General features: G+C 37.7%; 1 protein-coding gene across 1 annotated transcript in view; it reads left to right on the forward strand.

Moving 5' to 3' along the window:
• Positions 1-16,503, forward strand: part of LOC133560491 (sorbin and SH3 domain-containing protein 2-like) — a 177,816-nt gene extending 161,313 nt beyond the window's left edge. Inside the window, 5 exon segments of the mRNA XM_061913067.1 lie at positions 853-1,257; positions 2,916-2,984; positions 3,145-3,182; positions 5,213-5,319; positions 11,422-16,503. Of these exon segments, the coding sequence (XP_061769051.1) occupies positions 853-1,257; positions 2,916-2,984; positions 3,145-3,182; positions 5,213-5,319; positions 11,422-11,486 (684 nt within the window). The 3' untranslated portion in view covers positions 11,487-16,503.
• Positions 16,504-17,640: the final 1,137 nt, after the last annotated feature.

The following is a 17,640-nucleotide window of genomic DNA, read 5'->3' on the forward strand; positions in this document are numbered from 1 at the left end:
TAGAAGGTCATAAACATATTTTTTCATTCATATTAAGATTTATTAATAATAATTCCTACTTTGCGGCAATTAATTTATCACGCTAACCAAATAACAGCGATATACCGAAATAAAACTTAACACATCACCAACACTCCTTGTTTCTGTCCACATCCGGTCTCGAACCTCCGACTTACAAGCGACAGATGATCCCCGACGTCCCCCAAAACCGCACCGAACTGCACTGCTTAGTGGAAATGTGCTTTCATTGGGGAAGCGCTGCAGGACCTTGTATAGGACATGGAGAAAAGTATTTTCCTATCGAAGATACTTCCTGTTTTCTTGCCATTGAAGTGTACGTGAGACGGTGGGAAGGGGGGAAAAAACTCTTTGACCACATGCTCTTTGCTCAACACGAGTACCGTGTTGTGCCACAGAACCGATCTAACAGCGCTAAGGAGCAAACTGCCGACTCAGCATTCACAATAATACATCGTAGCTGACTAGCAACATTTTGAAGTGCATCTACTGTCATCTTGTGGTTTTTTTGATTGATTGTTTGATACTTTTATTAGTAGATTGCACAGTTCAGTACATATTCCATACAATTGCCCACTAAATGGTAACACCCGAGTAAGTTTTTCAACTTGTTTAAGTCGGGGTCCACGTGGAAGTAATAAAAACCTACACCAGGAGGTTGCCTACAGCCACAGATGTTTCATGTTTAATGTCATCTTTTTGCAGCCAAGTATTCACGGTAGAGAAGAGAGTATGTTGAAGGAAAAGTACTCGTCTCCATGTCCTAACAGGAAGTCACGTTGTTAGCTCCTTCATGCATATTCAGTGTTGTGTGTCATTGCCCCCCCCCCATAGGCTGATGTCGGCCCCCTCCCTCGGTCACCTTCACCCTCCACCGGCCCCTCCTCGCCGCTCTCACCGCGGCCCTTGACCCCCGCTTCCCCCACATCGTCTCCTCCTGCCTCGCCGCTCGGTCCCGGCGCGGCCCCCTCCCCTCCCGCGGCCGCCTCCCCCCGTCCCCCGCCTCTCCCCGTCTTCTCCACGTCGCCGCCACGCCCCCCGTCCGCTTCGCCCTCGCCCCCTGTCACGCCGCCGCCCCTCTCGCCTCCGTCAGAGCGCTCTGGCGAGGCCCCGCCGTGGTCAGACGACGTTCGCCCCCAGCCCGCCACTTCACCCTCCACCCCCTCCCCCGCGTCCCTCACCTCCCGCCGCTCGCCCCCTGCAGTGCCCCTCCCGGGCCGCAGATCGCCCAAGGTGAAGGTAAAGCAGGAATGTGCTCTTGGTGATGCTGAGGATGAACCCTAACCTTTGTGGCTGTTGGCTTTGCGGGAGATGGAGTGATGAATTGATGAGTGCATTAATCCCTTTGACAGTGTTTCCTCATAAAGTGGCCAGGGGCCTTTAAATTACTCAACTGCAGAGAGCAGCAGGCATCTATTAGGATGAAAGCAGAAAGTCTTTTTTTTATTTTTTATAACTTTTCCTGACAAAGTGTGTTATGATTAATGGTGTCAACATTTGAACTTTTTCCAACGTCTTTTGTCCTTTTTTTCCCCCACACTTTTCCCCAATAAAAAGCGTGCTAAAGGCTGCAAATGGCCCCTGGGCCGCACATTGGACCCCCTTAGTTCCAAGTACAGTATTTGAAAAAAAATTTCCAGCAATTAATCATCTTGCATAACTATATTTAAATTACATTAAAGAACATAATGAATTAAATTGAATTGAATTAATAAATTAAAAATCAAAAAAATATATTTCGATACATTTAGATATATATTTTGTTTTTCCAAACCCCTTTATTATTTTCTGGTCAGTGTAAAAATGTTCTATCACCTATACTTTCTATTTCACTTCCCCTCCAATCAGGCCAACCTCCTCCAACCTTAAAGACAAAGCTACGAACTATGGGAGACCGGGCTTTCTACTCCGCTGCTCCCAGTCTGTGGAACGTTATCCCTGACCACCTGAGGGCACCTCAGACTGTGAATGTTTTTAAAAAAGGCTTAAAAACCCTTCTTTTTAAAAAAAACTTTTTTATAGATATGCATGCTGGTTCCAGCTATTGGGCTGTTTGTAGTTTTATTATTTTATTTATTTTTAGTATCATTTTATTATTATTATTCTTACTATTTTTTTACACTGTGGCACTTTGAGGTTGTTTGCTCAACGTAAAGTGCTTTTTTTACAAATAAAATCTATTATTATTAATACACAAGGCTAAATTGGGGCCCTAAGCATAATTTAATATCGAGGCCCACCCGTTACGTCATTTTTCCACACTTTTTAAAATTTATAATAATATAACGGATTAGATTAAACAATTTTTATACAGTACTTTCTGACTCATAAATATAATTGTATCTAATGCATGTTTTGTACTTAAATTAACTTATTCTTTTTAGTGCAAAATAACGCATTTAACATAAATTTCGGTCTATAAGCCGCAACTTTTTTCCTAAACTTTGAGTATTTTTCTTCATTAGGTCATCAAAAAAATTCTAAAAAAGAAAACAAAAACAGCAAATACGCTGAAAAGGTGTTTTATTGTTTGTTCTTTGGCGCCATTCTTTGGATGGGTTTGCTCACTGCAGGTGCTGCAGTGTCCTTCCACTAGTGCTTTTGTTGTTTTGTTTTTTCAACCGGCGTACCGTTCACTCTTCTAGCCGTCGATGTAATAGAAAGTTGTGAGTGTGTGCACTAAAACACATTTCTACACCAGCATGCCACTAGTGGATGAAAGGGAACAAATGTTTGCAGGTAGTTGTTGCATCCTGGTGTGTTGTGGACGCTCATGCGCAGACATTGGCATGTGTGCTGGATTGCCTTTTTGCCTGCGAGTGGCTTCAGTGGTTGCTATGGAAACGGACAGTACAGACAGGTCTTTTGTTGTTGTTTGTTTTATGTCCGTGGAGCAGGAGCCAGTTGTGGGCGGTAAGCCGCCGCGTAGCCCCATCTTGTCACGGAGGCCCGTTAGAGGTCGAAGGGTAGGGGAAGACATGTCTTTCACAATATCATCCTACTTTTTTTATTGCTTTAGACAATTCCTGGTGGTGCCTCCCTCTGTTACGGCGTCACTGACAGTGAAACCCCAGTCTGCTCCTGTACTGCATGTTGATATATTTTCTATTTGTGTCTGTCTTGCAGAGGTTAGTCCAGGATGCTCTTCATGGCGGAGGAGACCCGTAAGTGATCTTTACGTCCATCATGTCATCAAGTACAACCTTCATGTGGTCTTCATTACTTTTTCATATTTACAAATGGAACAAATAATTGTTTCTCCACAAAATTCTACACACAACCTTCTTAAAAGTATGTGCATGCGTGTACACACATATATATATATATATATATATATATATATATATATATGTATATATATATATATATATGTATATATATGTACATATATATATGTATATATATGTATATATATATATATATATATATATATATATATATATATGTGTATATATATATATATATATATATGTATATATATATATATACATATATATACATACATATACATATACATATTGTGTATATACATATGTACATATATTTATACATATACTCTACCTATATATTTATTATGTATGTATGCATATATACAGTATATACAGTATATATATTATATATTATTTATTAAATATATATATATAAAATATGTATATGTATGTATGTATACATATATACATATATATTTTTTCTTTTTAAATTTGTTGCAAATGTATAAAAAGGAAAATGCAAATAATAATATACATAATTAGTCACAGATTTATTTAATTAATTTGTTGATGCACGCAGTCACAAATACTCTTCCCGTCGCTCTAGGGTCTCAGAAATTATTTTGTGACTGTTGCGGCCTAAATTTGCAGCAGCTTTTTCACAAAGTTGCAGCAAAAAAACAATGTTTCGGGGCTTTTTTTTCCGTAATTATGTATGGACTTGATTGAACTCCTTCATCAATGTTTGTATTAGTATATGAAGTGTTTTTATAATCGTAACCGCATTTCAACAAAGGTTAGAAAACAAATATTGTGATGTTTTACTTGTTTTACCCCACACAGACCAAAGAGTAGACATTAGATGGCAGTAAAAGAAAGTGTTCTAAAAACAAACTGAGCTAGACTTTTCTGGATTTTTTTAATAAATGTTTTAAATATTTTATGCAATTTTATTTGCTTTTGTCAGCTATTTTTTTTTTTAAACCTGTCTATGTTTTTTATTTATTGTAATAATTATTATTATTGATTTATTAAATGATTGTAGTATTTTTTGTTTAGTTTTTTTACCTAACTCATTGTTTTTAACCTTAGGGCCGCCCCAAAAAATATTTTCTCAGCTGTGGTCTGTATAAGCTGCAGAGTTAGTACTCTGTTGTAATGCACTTTTCCACCACTAGTGGCAGTAATGTCATCCATCCATCCATTCTCTACCGCTTATTCCCTTTGCGATCGCAGAGAGCGCTGGTGCCTATCTCAGCTACAATCGGGCGGAAGGCGGCGTACACTCATGCAAATATAAGAAGTCTGGAGCTAAAGTCATAGAGAAGTTTTCTAAGCGCAAAAATTATGACTGAAGTGGTAAAAACTGTATTTTCCTTTGCACTTTATTATACTGACAGTTTTGTTTAAAAAACACGCGACTCCGAAAGGGACAAGCGGTAGAAAATAGATTACCGGTAATTACAATTAAATAATTTTGCACTGTCAGATTACCAATGAATTAATCATGTGTCAAATTGATTGCAACTCATAGTCATAATTACCCAGAATTACAGAAAGAAACACATGTTGCAGACATTCTATGTGTATGTTTTACACTTCAAAGGTGTTTGTTCATCCTAAACATTTATTTATGTTCCAACACATTTAATCCTACGCGGGAAGAGTATTTGTGAACTGCCGAGAGCGATCTTTAGCGTTAATATTAGTTTGTAATTGAGAGACAGTTATCATCACACTTCAACAACTCTAACATGTAAGTGTTGCCTATTTGCTAGGTCAGGATTGCGAATGAAATCCCATTCTCAATTGTCTTACCCTGGATAAATAGAGGTCACATAAATCTATTTATATACTACATTACCCAGAAGGCTTAGCAGACAGAAACCAGAAGTAGGTTACATTCCTGGATGAACATATCTTTTGGGTAGTTGCAGCCAATCAAGCACTCACTGTTGAATGTCGTATTCTTTTTTTCCGTGCAGCTTCCAGGTGGTGTACAACTACGTGCCTCGCAACGAGGACGAGCTGGAGCTGAGGGAGGGCGACATCGTGGACGTGATGGAGAAGTGTGACGACGGCTGGTTTGTCGGTAAGAAAACTCCTTATTACAGGAAAAAATTGCCTATTTTTACGACTCAACTGGGTGGCTCAAGTGCCGCCTGAAGTCGACGTCGACATACATGGTCGACCCAATTTGTCGACAAAAGTTGTTTAAATTGTATTCTAAACTTCTTACATGTAATGGCAGCCTTGTACTCTCTGCAGTTGAGTAACTTAATAGTTTTAGCAAGCAGTCAAAAGTGGCTTTAATGACTTTGCATCAACTTTATGAATTCAAGAACCAAACCAAGTGTTGTTTCAAGGACTTTGCGTCAACATTATCAATTCAAGAAATGACCCAAATGTTACTTCATATGACTCTGAAACATGTTTATGGTTTCAAAAAAACAACCCGAGTGTTACCTAATGTTACTTAAAATGTATGACTTCAGTTCAGTTTGATGAGGCAATAGATAAGTTGCTACATTAACTTTATTTTACATTTAAGCCTACCCACCTTATTTGTTATAGTTGATTTCAGTCGCAAATTAGATATTTTCCATGTTTACTATTTTCTTACTACTATAGGAGGCTTGAAAATTGTCCAATACTGATATCAGCAAAAATCATAGTGCTACTTTCAGTATTTTGTAGTGTGGTTAGCGTGTTAGAACATGTTTGATCAAGTTGAACTATTCAGAGAACAATGGTAGGTAAGAAAAAAGTATTTATTTACTCAACTATATATTATTAACGGGAATGGACTTATTTTGTCTTTAAGTTAAAGTGGAATGCTTATGGTTTTTTGGCGACACCTGGTGGCCACACTAAGTCATGAAGTTAAACTCATGGTGTAGTACATAGGTGTCAAACTCCATGTAATTCCATTTGGCCCTTGAGACAATATAAAATTAACATTTGAGCTGGCCAGCTGGTATTATACAGCGGCACCAACTCTCTAAGACCGCATTCACAGCTAATACTCATACTTGCCAACCCTCACGATTTTCCTGGGGGACTCCCAAAGTTCAGTGCCCCTCCCGAAAATCTCCCGGGGCAACCTTTCTCCTGAATTTCTCCCCATATCCGCCCGGACAACAATATTGGGGGCGTGCCTTAAACGTACAGCCTTTAGCATTCCTTACAACTTGTCGTCACGTCTGCTTTTCCTCCATACTAACTGCGTGCCGGCCCAGCCACATCACATATGCGGCTTTTACACACACTTAAGTGAATGCGATGCATACTTGGTCAACAGCCATACAGGTCACACTAAGGGTGGCCGTATAAAAAACTTTAACAATGTTACAAATATGTGCCACACTTTGAACCCACACCAAATAAGAATGACAAACACATTTCGGGAGAACATCCGCACCGTAACACAACATAAACACAACAGAACAAATACCCACAACTCCTTGCAGCACTAACTCTTCCGGGACTCTACAATATACGCCCCCCCCCCCAATACCAAACCCCACCCTTCCAAACCCTGCCCCCCTTATTGTTATTTTATTTTAAAATGAATTAGCCTGTAGAAAAAGTTAATGTTGATATTTACCTCAGAAGGCTGCAAATAGAAAAGAGGCTTTTTTAAAATTTTTATTTAAATTGTATTTAATACACCATTGTTGTGGCTTCACGGTGGAAGAGGGGTTAGTGCGTCCGCCTCACAATACGAAGGTCCTGCAGTCCTGGGTTCAAATCCAGGCTCGGGATCTTTCTGTGTGGAGTTTGCATGTTCTCCCCGTGAATGCGTGGGTTCCCTCCGGGTACTCCGGCTTCCTCCCACTTCCAAAGACATGCACCTGGGGATAGGTTGATTGGCAACACTAAAATTGGACCTAGTGTGTGAATGTGAGTGTGAATGTTGTCTGTCTATCTGTGTTGGCCCTGCGATGAGGTGGCGACTTGTCCAGGGTGTACCCCGCCTTCCGCCCGATTGTAGCTGAGATAGGCGCCAGCGCCCCCCGCGACCCCGGAAAGGAATAAGCGGTAGAAAATGGATGGGATGGACACCATTGATGTTTTTCCGTTTGTTTTTTGAAAGTTGATTTTGCACTATTAAGTTATATAAGCTTGGCTTGTTCCATATTCAGTGTGAAAGCAAATCCGTGTAGCAAACTGAGCCATTATTGACGTTTTATTCATGCACTTTCTCTTGCTACTACAAGGCTTGAATGTTTGATTAATTAATTATTGGTATTTTATTTTCAAATGTATTATTAGCCCGTGGAAAAAGTTTATTGTAATATTTACCTCGCCCTGCGATGAGGTGGCGACTTGTCCAGGGTGTACCCCGCCTTCCGCCCGATTGTAGCCGAGATAGGCGCCACCGACCCCAAAAGGGAATAAAATGGTAGAAAATGGATGGATGGATAATATTTACCTCAGAAGGCTGCAAATATTTGATATGCCATTGATATTTTTTAAATCATTATTATTACTATTTGAAAGTCGATTTTGCATGTCACTATAAAGTTATATAAGCCTTGCTTGTTCAATATTCAATGCAAAACTTGTTAGTGTCCCTATTAAAAGGTTAATTTGTTCAACCTTGGCCCGCGGCTTTGTTCAGTTTTAAAATTTTGGCCCACTCTGTGTTTGAGTTTGACACCCATGGTGTAGTAGGTTGAATGATGCGGACACGTTTGTTACTGGATACTTTCTAATACGCTTCTGCCTTGGAGATTTTGTATGGGTAAATAATCCATCCATCCATTTCTACCGCTTATTCCCTTTTGGGGTCGCGGGGGGCGCTGGCGCCTATCTCAGCTACAATCGGGCGGAAGGCGGGGTACACCCTGGACAAGTCGCCACCTCATCGCAGGGCCAACACAGATAGACAGACAACATTCACATTCACACACTAGGGCCAATTTAGTGTTGCCAATCAACCTATCCCCAGGTGCATGTCTTTGGAAGTAGGAGGAAGCTGCAAGTATAAATATTTGATACTTGTTTACATCAACAAAAGTGTTGTTTTAGACTGCAATATCCTTCAATTAAGGCCCCTCATTGCATAAGTCTAGCTTGTGTGCTAAGCTGTTGTGTAGCTGCTTGCTCCGAGTGGCCTATCATGTTTACCTTTTTGTAAATGACCAACCTTATTTGCTAATTGGAGGACTTTTCGATTTGCACAAGCTGCTGGACTGCCTGTATCGTACATTTTACATGTAAACTGATTTATTGAAGTGAATTGTATTTATATAGCACTTTTTCTCAAGTGACTCAAAGCGCTTTACATAGTGAAACCCAATATCTAAGTTACATTTAAACCAGTGTGGGTGGCACTGGGAGCAGGTGGGTAAAGTGTCTTGCCCAAGGACACAAGGGCAGTAACTAGGATGGCACAAGCGGGAATTGAACCTGCAACCCTCAAGTTGCTGGCACGGCCACTCTACCAACCGAGCTATGCCGCCCCGATATTCCGATACTTGTTTTTTTGCTCGTATCAAACCGATATCAATAGCGGATCAGGACACCCTTAACTACTTTTTCAGTCGTTCTTGAACTTTTTTTCACCCAGTTCCACTTCAGAAAACACTTGGCTCTCTAACTACCACCATAATGACCAACATTAAAAGTACAGTGGCGCAGTAGGACTACGTATTTATTAAAAACAAGGCAGAGAGTAAGTATATTTAATACTTTTGGCCACTCTAATGTTACTCACAGTTTTAAGAGTAACACTGGGTTGGAATATAGGAAAATAAAAACACTGTACTTTAATCAAGTGATTCTCTGTCAAACCACTAGATGGAGTCGTCATATCACGAGTGCTACGCATACCCCAGTTTGAGAGAATCACCGTACAATAATATTTTATGTACACTTAATCCTCTTTTTCCCCCCTTAATTTCAATTACAACAACTACAAATATTATCTATCTCTATACAATTTAAGTTGAATTAAAAATTTAATAAAAAAAGGTCGGAAAAGGAGCAGGAAGAAGGAAAAGGTTAGAATGCACTGAATAAAAAAAACAATGCCTTGCCCCATCACTCATTTATAATAACCTGATTCGATATCAACAACGTAATACATGATAACCTTATATAGCAATATTTATTCAGTATATATTATATTATTTTATAGTGTTTATATAGTATGTCTAGTCTAAAATTACAGGATACATATCATATATAAACACATAAATGACTAAAGTAAAATAAAATAAAAAAATCTATATAAACTCTTATTTCATGACATGTCGTTTATACTAATAAAATACACCCTCAAGATATTTTATGTTTTCCTCTCTTAGTTGTATTATCAAAATATTATTTTTGTATTAATTTTTAAACTGAATGATGTTATTGCTTTGGTTTGTTTGTTATTGTATTATTTATCATCATGGCAAATTAATATCTGCAAAGTAAGAATTGTTCATTATATATTGATGTTATGATGTTATTGCTTTGGTTTGTTTGTTATTGTATTATTTATCATCATGGTAAATTAATATCTGCAAAGTAAGAATTGTTCATTATATATTGAAAAGCATGTTTACAACCATCTAAATATATATATTTTTAACAATATGAGAGCCTTTTCGACAGGAAGTAACACTCACTTAGTCCCCTTTACAATATAAAAACATTGTCTGAGGCTGAGCCAATCAGTGGTCAGGATACTGAACAGCACGCTCTGATGGGCTTTTATTGATTGACCAGTATTGAGTTTTTATTTTAATTTCGCCATGTTTATGCTGAAAATTGCTTAATTGAATCATCCAGAAATACAAAAAATATGATTCTTTTTATCTGTGATTAAATTCAAATTGAAAACAAAAAAAAACGTTTTTATTCTACAGTTTCTCGACTTTTTTAATGCACAACTATAATTAATTTCCCAGATTTGGTGTTATCTTCTTTTTTTGAAGACTTTTTAATGACCCAGTAAAGCAGGGGTCGGAAACCTTTTTGGCTGAGAGAGCCATGAAAGCCAAATATTTTAAAATGTATTTCCGTGAGAGCCGTATAATATCTTTAACACTAAATACTGTCCCATTTTGTTGACGAACCCCAAGATGCAGAGACGTTGGGAGGCATTGAATAAGAAAACATTATTTATTTAGATACTAAAACAAGAACAAACAAAAGGGTACTAACAAAAGGTCCGCACGAGGCGGATAACAAACTAGGCTATGAACAAAACTCTTACTGTGACAAGAAGGAACTATGGCATGAGCAGAGTGAACAAAAGTAGACACAGCTACACCGAAGTATTAATGACATTGACAGGTAGTGGTGACAAACAACCGGTAGGCGCGACTGTTATCCAGCACTGACTGGAAGACAAAGCAGGTAAAAATAGAAGTGGGCTGATTGACACCAGGTGTGGCCAGGTGCCAATCAGCCGCAGCTGAGGGGGGGAACAGCGCTCAGGGAGAAAGACAGGAAACAGACAAAATAAGAGCGCTGACAGGAAACAAAGACAGGAAAAACTTAAACATGGCCACACTTTCAGGGACAAACCTGACAATACAACTGTCAGGTTCAAACCCTGATGACATCTATTAAACAGACAGGAAGCAAGGAATTTAACAGAGACAGGATTCAATTTAGCTCAATGAGGAGAAACCCGTAGACCTGTACCCTTGTACAGTGTCGTCTCATGCTCTGACAAGAGAATCCAACGCCTTCTCTTTCATTTCGACTTTCCCTGATTACAATAACTAAATGCGTGCATCTCCTATTCTTTATAATAACATTGTTATTCTGAAGCTAACCAATAAGAAATAAAATACTTTTGACCATTAATGTGACTTCTTGAACAGGTGCGGTAGATGGATTAAAATGCATGAGAAAGTTTTATATTTTGAAGGTTATTTTTAACACTGTGATTACCAGCAAAATTATTAATTACTTATCGTATTAAGCAACGTCCGCTAAGATTGAATCTGAGAGCCGGATGCAATCATCAAAAGAGCCACATCTGGCTCGAGAGCCATAGGTTCCCTACCCCCGCAGTAAAGGTTGATTTGACCGTGTCTTAAAAAAAGACGCCACTAGATGGCACTGTGCTCCCACAGCTTACAGGCAAACCCTTCCATTACTGACATGTTTTAGTAAGTATTGAATTGGATGAAATGCTGTAGTTTAGCTTTCATCTCATTTCCTGCTGTCGTGTGTTTGCCCAAAGGGACGTCCCGGAGAAGCAAGCTGTTTGGAACCTTCCCGGGAAACTACGTCAAGCATCTACCGTGAACGATTCCCTCGCCTCCCTCGCTATCGACGCCTTTTTACCCAGCATCCCACTCAGCACAGCAGGAGAGGTCACCTGTCGACACCTGCCGCACACGTGTGTGTGCGTGTGTGTGTGTGTGTGTGTGTGTGTGTGAGAATGTGTGTGTGTTCAGCCCTCACTAGCCATCTTTAACAGACCTCGCGAGGTAAATACAATTAACTTTTTTTTATATATCTATATCTTTATAGGCTTATTTTTCTATCACGCAAAAATACGCTTTTGCCGCAAAGTAATGGGTAATCACCTTTCATTTCTGTTTTTTTTTTTTGTTTTTGTTTTTTGCGTGTTAGACTTTTGTTTCTCACCCCCAAAGACATTCAGGCCGACGAGTTGTTCCAGGATAATGCGTAAAAAAATGTTAATGTAATTACAGTAAGACCCCACCATTCGCTGATGTAAACAATATAGCGGACACATGCTAAAATAAAAAAAAATGTAATAAAAACGCCTATTTTTTAGGGATGTGAAGCTTTGAGGACCTAACGATTCAGTCAGATTCCGATTTCTGGACTGACAATTCGATTCAGATTCGATTCTCAATTCAATTGTATTAATTGGTGTAATAATTCGGATGAAATTTTTTCAAAACAGGTTGCATGTTAGAAAAGCTCCTTCTGGTTGCATGGAGGTGGACTAAAAAAAAGGTATTTTTAAAAATGTATTCTTATGAAAAAAACTGTATATTTGTTTTAAATGTATTTGTTTATCGTTTTTTGAAAATTAGATGTTGATTAAGAATCGGGATCCATCAGAATGGCAACTCGGATGTCGATTGATATTTTTTTACACCCCTAGTAACTAACAGGGTGTGAACAATATAATGGACACACGCTTAAACATAAAAAAAATGTAATAAAAACGCCTATTTTTTTAGGGATGTGAAGCTTTGGGCACCTAATGATTCAGTCAGGTTCCAATTCCTGGACTGACAATTTCGATTCAGAATCGATTCTCGATTCAATTTTATTATTTAGTGTAATAATGCGGATGAAAATTTTTCAAAACAGGTTACATGTTAGAAAAGCTCCTTCTGGTTGCATGGAGGTGGACTAAAAAAAAGGTATTTTTAAACATGTATTCTTATGAAAAAAACTGTATATTTGTTTTAAATATATTTGTTTATCGTTTTTTGAAAATTAGATATTGATTAAGAATCGGAATCCATCAGAACCGCAACTCGGATGTCGATTGATATTTTTTTACACCCCTAGTAACTAATAGGGTGTGAACAATATAATGGACACACGCTTAAACATAAAAAAAAATGTAATAAAAACGGCTATTTTTAAGGGATGTGAAGCTTTGGGCACCTAATGATTCAGTCAGGTTCCAATTCCTGGACTGACAATTCGATTCAGATTCGATTCTCAATTCAATTGTATTATTTGGTGTAATAATTCGGATGAAATTTTTTCAAAACAGGTTGCCTGTTAGAAAAGCTCCTTCTGGTTGCATGGAGGTGGACTAAAAAAAAGGTATTTTTAAAAATGTATTCTTATGAAAAAAACTGTATATTTGTTTATCGTTTTTTGAAAATTAGATATTGATTAAGAATCGGGATCATCAGAATCGCAACTCGGATGTCGATTGATATTTTTTTACACCCCTAGTAACTAACAGGGTGTGAACAATATAATGGACACACGCTTAAACATAAAAAATAAAAATAAAATGCCTATTTTTTTAGGGATGTGAAGCTTTGAGCACCTAATGATTCAGTCAGGTTCCAATTCCTGGACTGACAATTTCGATTCAGAATCGATTCTCGATTCAATTTTATTATTTAGTGTAATAATTCGGATGAAAATTTTTCAAAACAGGTTACATGTTAGAAAAGCTCCTTCTGGTTGCATGGAGGTGGACTAAAAAAAAGGTATTTTTAAAAAATGTATTCTTATAAAAAAAAAAAAAAACTGTATATTTATTTTAAATATTTTTTGTATAATTTTTTGAAAATTAGGTATCGATTAAGAATCGGGATCTATCAGAATCGCAACTCGGATGTCGATTGATATTTTTGTGCACCCTTAGTAACTAACAGGGTGTGAATCTTTGGCCACTTAACCATTCGATCCAATTCCAGGAGTGACGATTCGATTCAGAATAGCTTCTCTTTTCAAACTGATTCCCGCAACGTATTATTTGGTATTAGAATCAAGATTCGACTCTCAAAACAGGTTACAGGTTAGAACAGCTCTTTCTGGTTGAATGGAGATGGTCTGAAAACTTATTTTTTTCTAAATTGATTCTTATGAATTAAAGTTTGTTTTTATTGATTTTTTGGGAATCTATTAATCGATTTAGAATTGGGATGAATAGATTTGCAGTTCAGATGTGATTTTTTTTTTTTTTTGTGCACCGCTATTGTTTTTAGTAAAGCCTATAACGGTGGTTCTCACCTCAGAACACACGTGGCCCTCCAAGTACCACCATAATGACCAACATTAAAATACAGTAGCATAGTAGGCCTAAGTATCAAGGGTATCATAGAAAAAAAAACAATTTAAAATTAATCAGGATTTTTATTTGTAACTATTCTTAATCGATTGAAAAAATCTAAAATCGAAACAAAACCTTTTTTTATTATGTAATATAATACGATTCAAGAGCTGTTATGAGGTATTTAGGTTAATCACAGAAATGGCGCCCATTGTTATTAAAAAGTATTGATTTTTGAATCGAGAGTCTGTTCTGAATCGTTACCCCCAAGAATTGAATGGAATCGTGTGGTGCCCAAAGATTCACAGCTCTACTAAGTATTCATTAAAACCAAGGCGCAGGTTTTATTTAACAAGTTTATTCAATATTTGTGGCCACCGTAACATTACATACAGTTTGAACAATCACACTGTGTCTGAATGTAGTCATATAATACAACACTGTACTTTAATCAGGTCATTCTTTGGCGTACCACAGTTTGAGAATCACTGGATTAGAAAAGCTTCTGGTTTTATGCCAATGGCCTAAAAATGTTGTTTTAAAAATGTATTCTTATGAATTCAAAAAATAATTTTTTAATCCTTTTTTAAAACTATGAATTGATTTAGAGTCTGGGTGAATAGGGACTTGCATTTTGGATGTGGGTCAATTTATTTTTGTGCACCGGCACTATTTTTGGTCAGGCCTATAATATGCCTCTTGCTTATGAAAAGATCTGTTTAAAATATTACTATATATATATATACATACATATATACATACATACATATAGACACACACACACACATACGGACATGTATGTATGTATATATACATACATACATACATGTATGTATGTATGTATTTGTGTGTGTATTTGTATGTATATATACATATATATGTATATATATATGAAAACATCTGTTTAAAATATTACTCTATATACTGTACATACATACATACATACATACATACATGTATGTATGTATTTGTGTGTATATATGTATGTATATATACATATATATGTATATATATATATATGAAAACATCTGTTTAAAATATTACTCTATATACTGTACATACATACATACATGTATGTATGTGTGTGTATATATTCATGTATGTGTATATATATATATATATGTATATGTATATATATTCATATCATTTATACTATATGTATATATATAGATATATATATACATACATATATATGTATATATAATTTATGTAGTATAAATATTACAGTATTGTACTTGCAAAACAACTTTTAATTGAATAGACGTAATAATAAATAAATAAATTGGGGCCCTAACCATCATTTTATTTTGATTACAAGATTATTATTCATGTGAAAGGATTTTATACCGTATTCATCAAACTTTAATTTGAGGCATGTTTTGTATTTAAACTAATTAATGTGAAATGTTTTCATTTTTTTTATTTTTTGAGGAAAATAAGACATTTCACATGAATTTTTGCATATTTCCCAGTCGTTTTTTTTATTTTTTTTAAACGAGTGCACTCCACCCAGAGATAAAGAGGTCGACTGGTAAAATTAGACATGATATTCTTGTTATTGACGGAGCAGGAAGGGGCTGGGAATACGATAGGAAGCGCCTTTAATTGAAATCAAAAGTATTAGGAGGGGCCGCCCCTGCACAGCAGATAGCGCCATCTTTTATTTAGCTCGCTGGAAATCGGCCAATGGGCGGGGACCTGCTGTATTAAAAAAAAAAAAAAAGAGCGCCAATGTCATCAATTTTGCTGTGGCGCTAGGATTTGTTATGCACTTTAACAACTTTGTGTTTGGCTCGGTTGTAGAGCGTGCGTGTTGTTTGGGGGGCAGGACTTGCCAGCTGGGGGTTTTATTTATCAAAGCGTGAGGTGTAGAAGAAGATTGTAGCGCCATTTTGTTTGTTTTTTACGAGGGCCGGCCAGGCCAGGCCAGGGCCGCCTGCGAAGGATTGTTTGTCATCGATGGATTAACGCGTGCTTAGTTTTATTTATGCCATCCTTACGTTTGCAAGGTTGTCCACCAGGAGGCGACATTTATGACTTCATATTACATATATATATTGAAAAAAATACATAGGATTTTATTTTTCACACTCGTTTAAGCACCTTAAGATATATTTTTAATCATGAACTTCACGTCACGTTTTTGTCATTCGGCGTGTGTGCGTGTGTGTGTTTTTTAAGCCTTTTGTATGTACTTGTCCAGCATCCACATGCTTTATAAAAACCAGCGTTTTCTCACTCCACTCACTTTGGCTTTCCTCTTTATTTCTACTCCACCTTCTATCCTTTTTTTTTTTTTTATATTCATCAACAGCGCCATCTGGTGTGTCTTTTTCTTCCTCTCTTTGTAAAAATGATAGTGGTTGGCGGCCGCCTTAAACCTCCACCTGCTGGCTGGGCAGCCATGTTAACGTGATGACCGTGTAGTGTTTGTACTACCAAATGTACACCTCTCGGGTTTTTTTTTTCCTGCTGTTGGCTACACGACTAGCAAGTATTTCTACGTTGGGCTGTATTGCTAATAAACCGTTAGATTTATCACGGGGCTCTTCCAATTGTGTTCGCTTTGAATTAAATCATTTTGGATCATTAAAGCCACAATGTGTACAGCGCGCTAAATTAATGCTTCAGTCACGAGCTTTGCATTTGTAAGGGGAGCAAGCAAAATGGAGCTGGTGTTAATTTAAAGGACTTTAAAATGTAAAACATTATTTATTACGTAGTGTGACTTTAAAGGCCTACTGAAACCCACTACTACCGACCACGCAGTCTGATAGTTTATATAGCCATCCGTCCATCCATTTTCTACCGCTTATTCCCTTTCGGGGTCGCGGGGGGCGCTGGCGCCTATCTCAGCTACAATCGGGCGGAAGGCAGGGTACACCCTGGACAAGTCGCCACCTCATCGCAGGGCCAACACAGATAGACAGACAACACTCACACTCACATTCACACACTAGGGCCAATTTAGTGTTGCCAATCAACCTATCCCCAGGTGCATGTCTTTGGAAGTGGGAGGAAGCCGGAGTACCCGGAGGGAACCCACGCAGTCATGGGGAGAACATGCAAACTCCACACAGAAAGATCCCGAGCCTGGATTTGAACCCAGGACTGCAGGAACTTCGTATTGTGAGGCAGACGCACTAACCCCTCTGCCACCGTGAAGCCATATAGTTTATATATCAATGATGAAATATTAACATTGCAACTCATGCCAATACGGCCTTTTTAGTTGACTAAATTGCAATTTTAAATTCCCCGGGCGTTTTTTCTTGAAAACGACGCGTAATGACGACGTGTACTGTTAGGAAATATGAGCGCTGCGCACACACACAGCTAAAAGTCGGCTGCTTTAAAGGGGAACATTATCACCAAACCTATGTAAGCGTCAATATATACCTTGATGTTGCAGAAAAAAAACCATGTATTTTATTTACCGATTTCCGAACTCTAAATGGGTGAATTTCGGCGAATTAAACGCCTTTCTGTTTATTGGTCTTTTAGCGATGACGTCAGAACGTGACGTGGCCGAGGCAACACACTCGCCATTTTCACTTTCACATTACAAACACCGGCTCTGTAATTTTCCGTTTTTTCGACTATGTTTTGGAACCTTGGAGACATCATGCCTCGTCGGTGTGTTGTCGGGGGGTGTAACAACACTAACAGGGAGGG

This window comes from Nerophis ophidion, linkage group LG01, assembly GCF_033978795.1.
Source record: "Nerophis ophidion isolate RoL-2023_Sa linkage group LG01, RoL_Noph_v1.0, whole genome shotgun sequence".
Taxonomy (NCBI): Eukaryota; Metazoa; Chordata; class Actinopteri; order Syngnathiformes; family Syngnathidae; genus Nerophis; species Nerophis ophidion.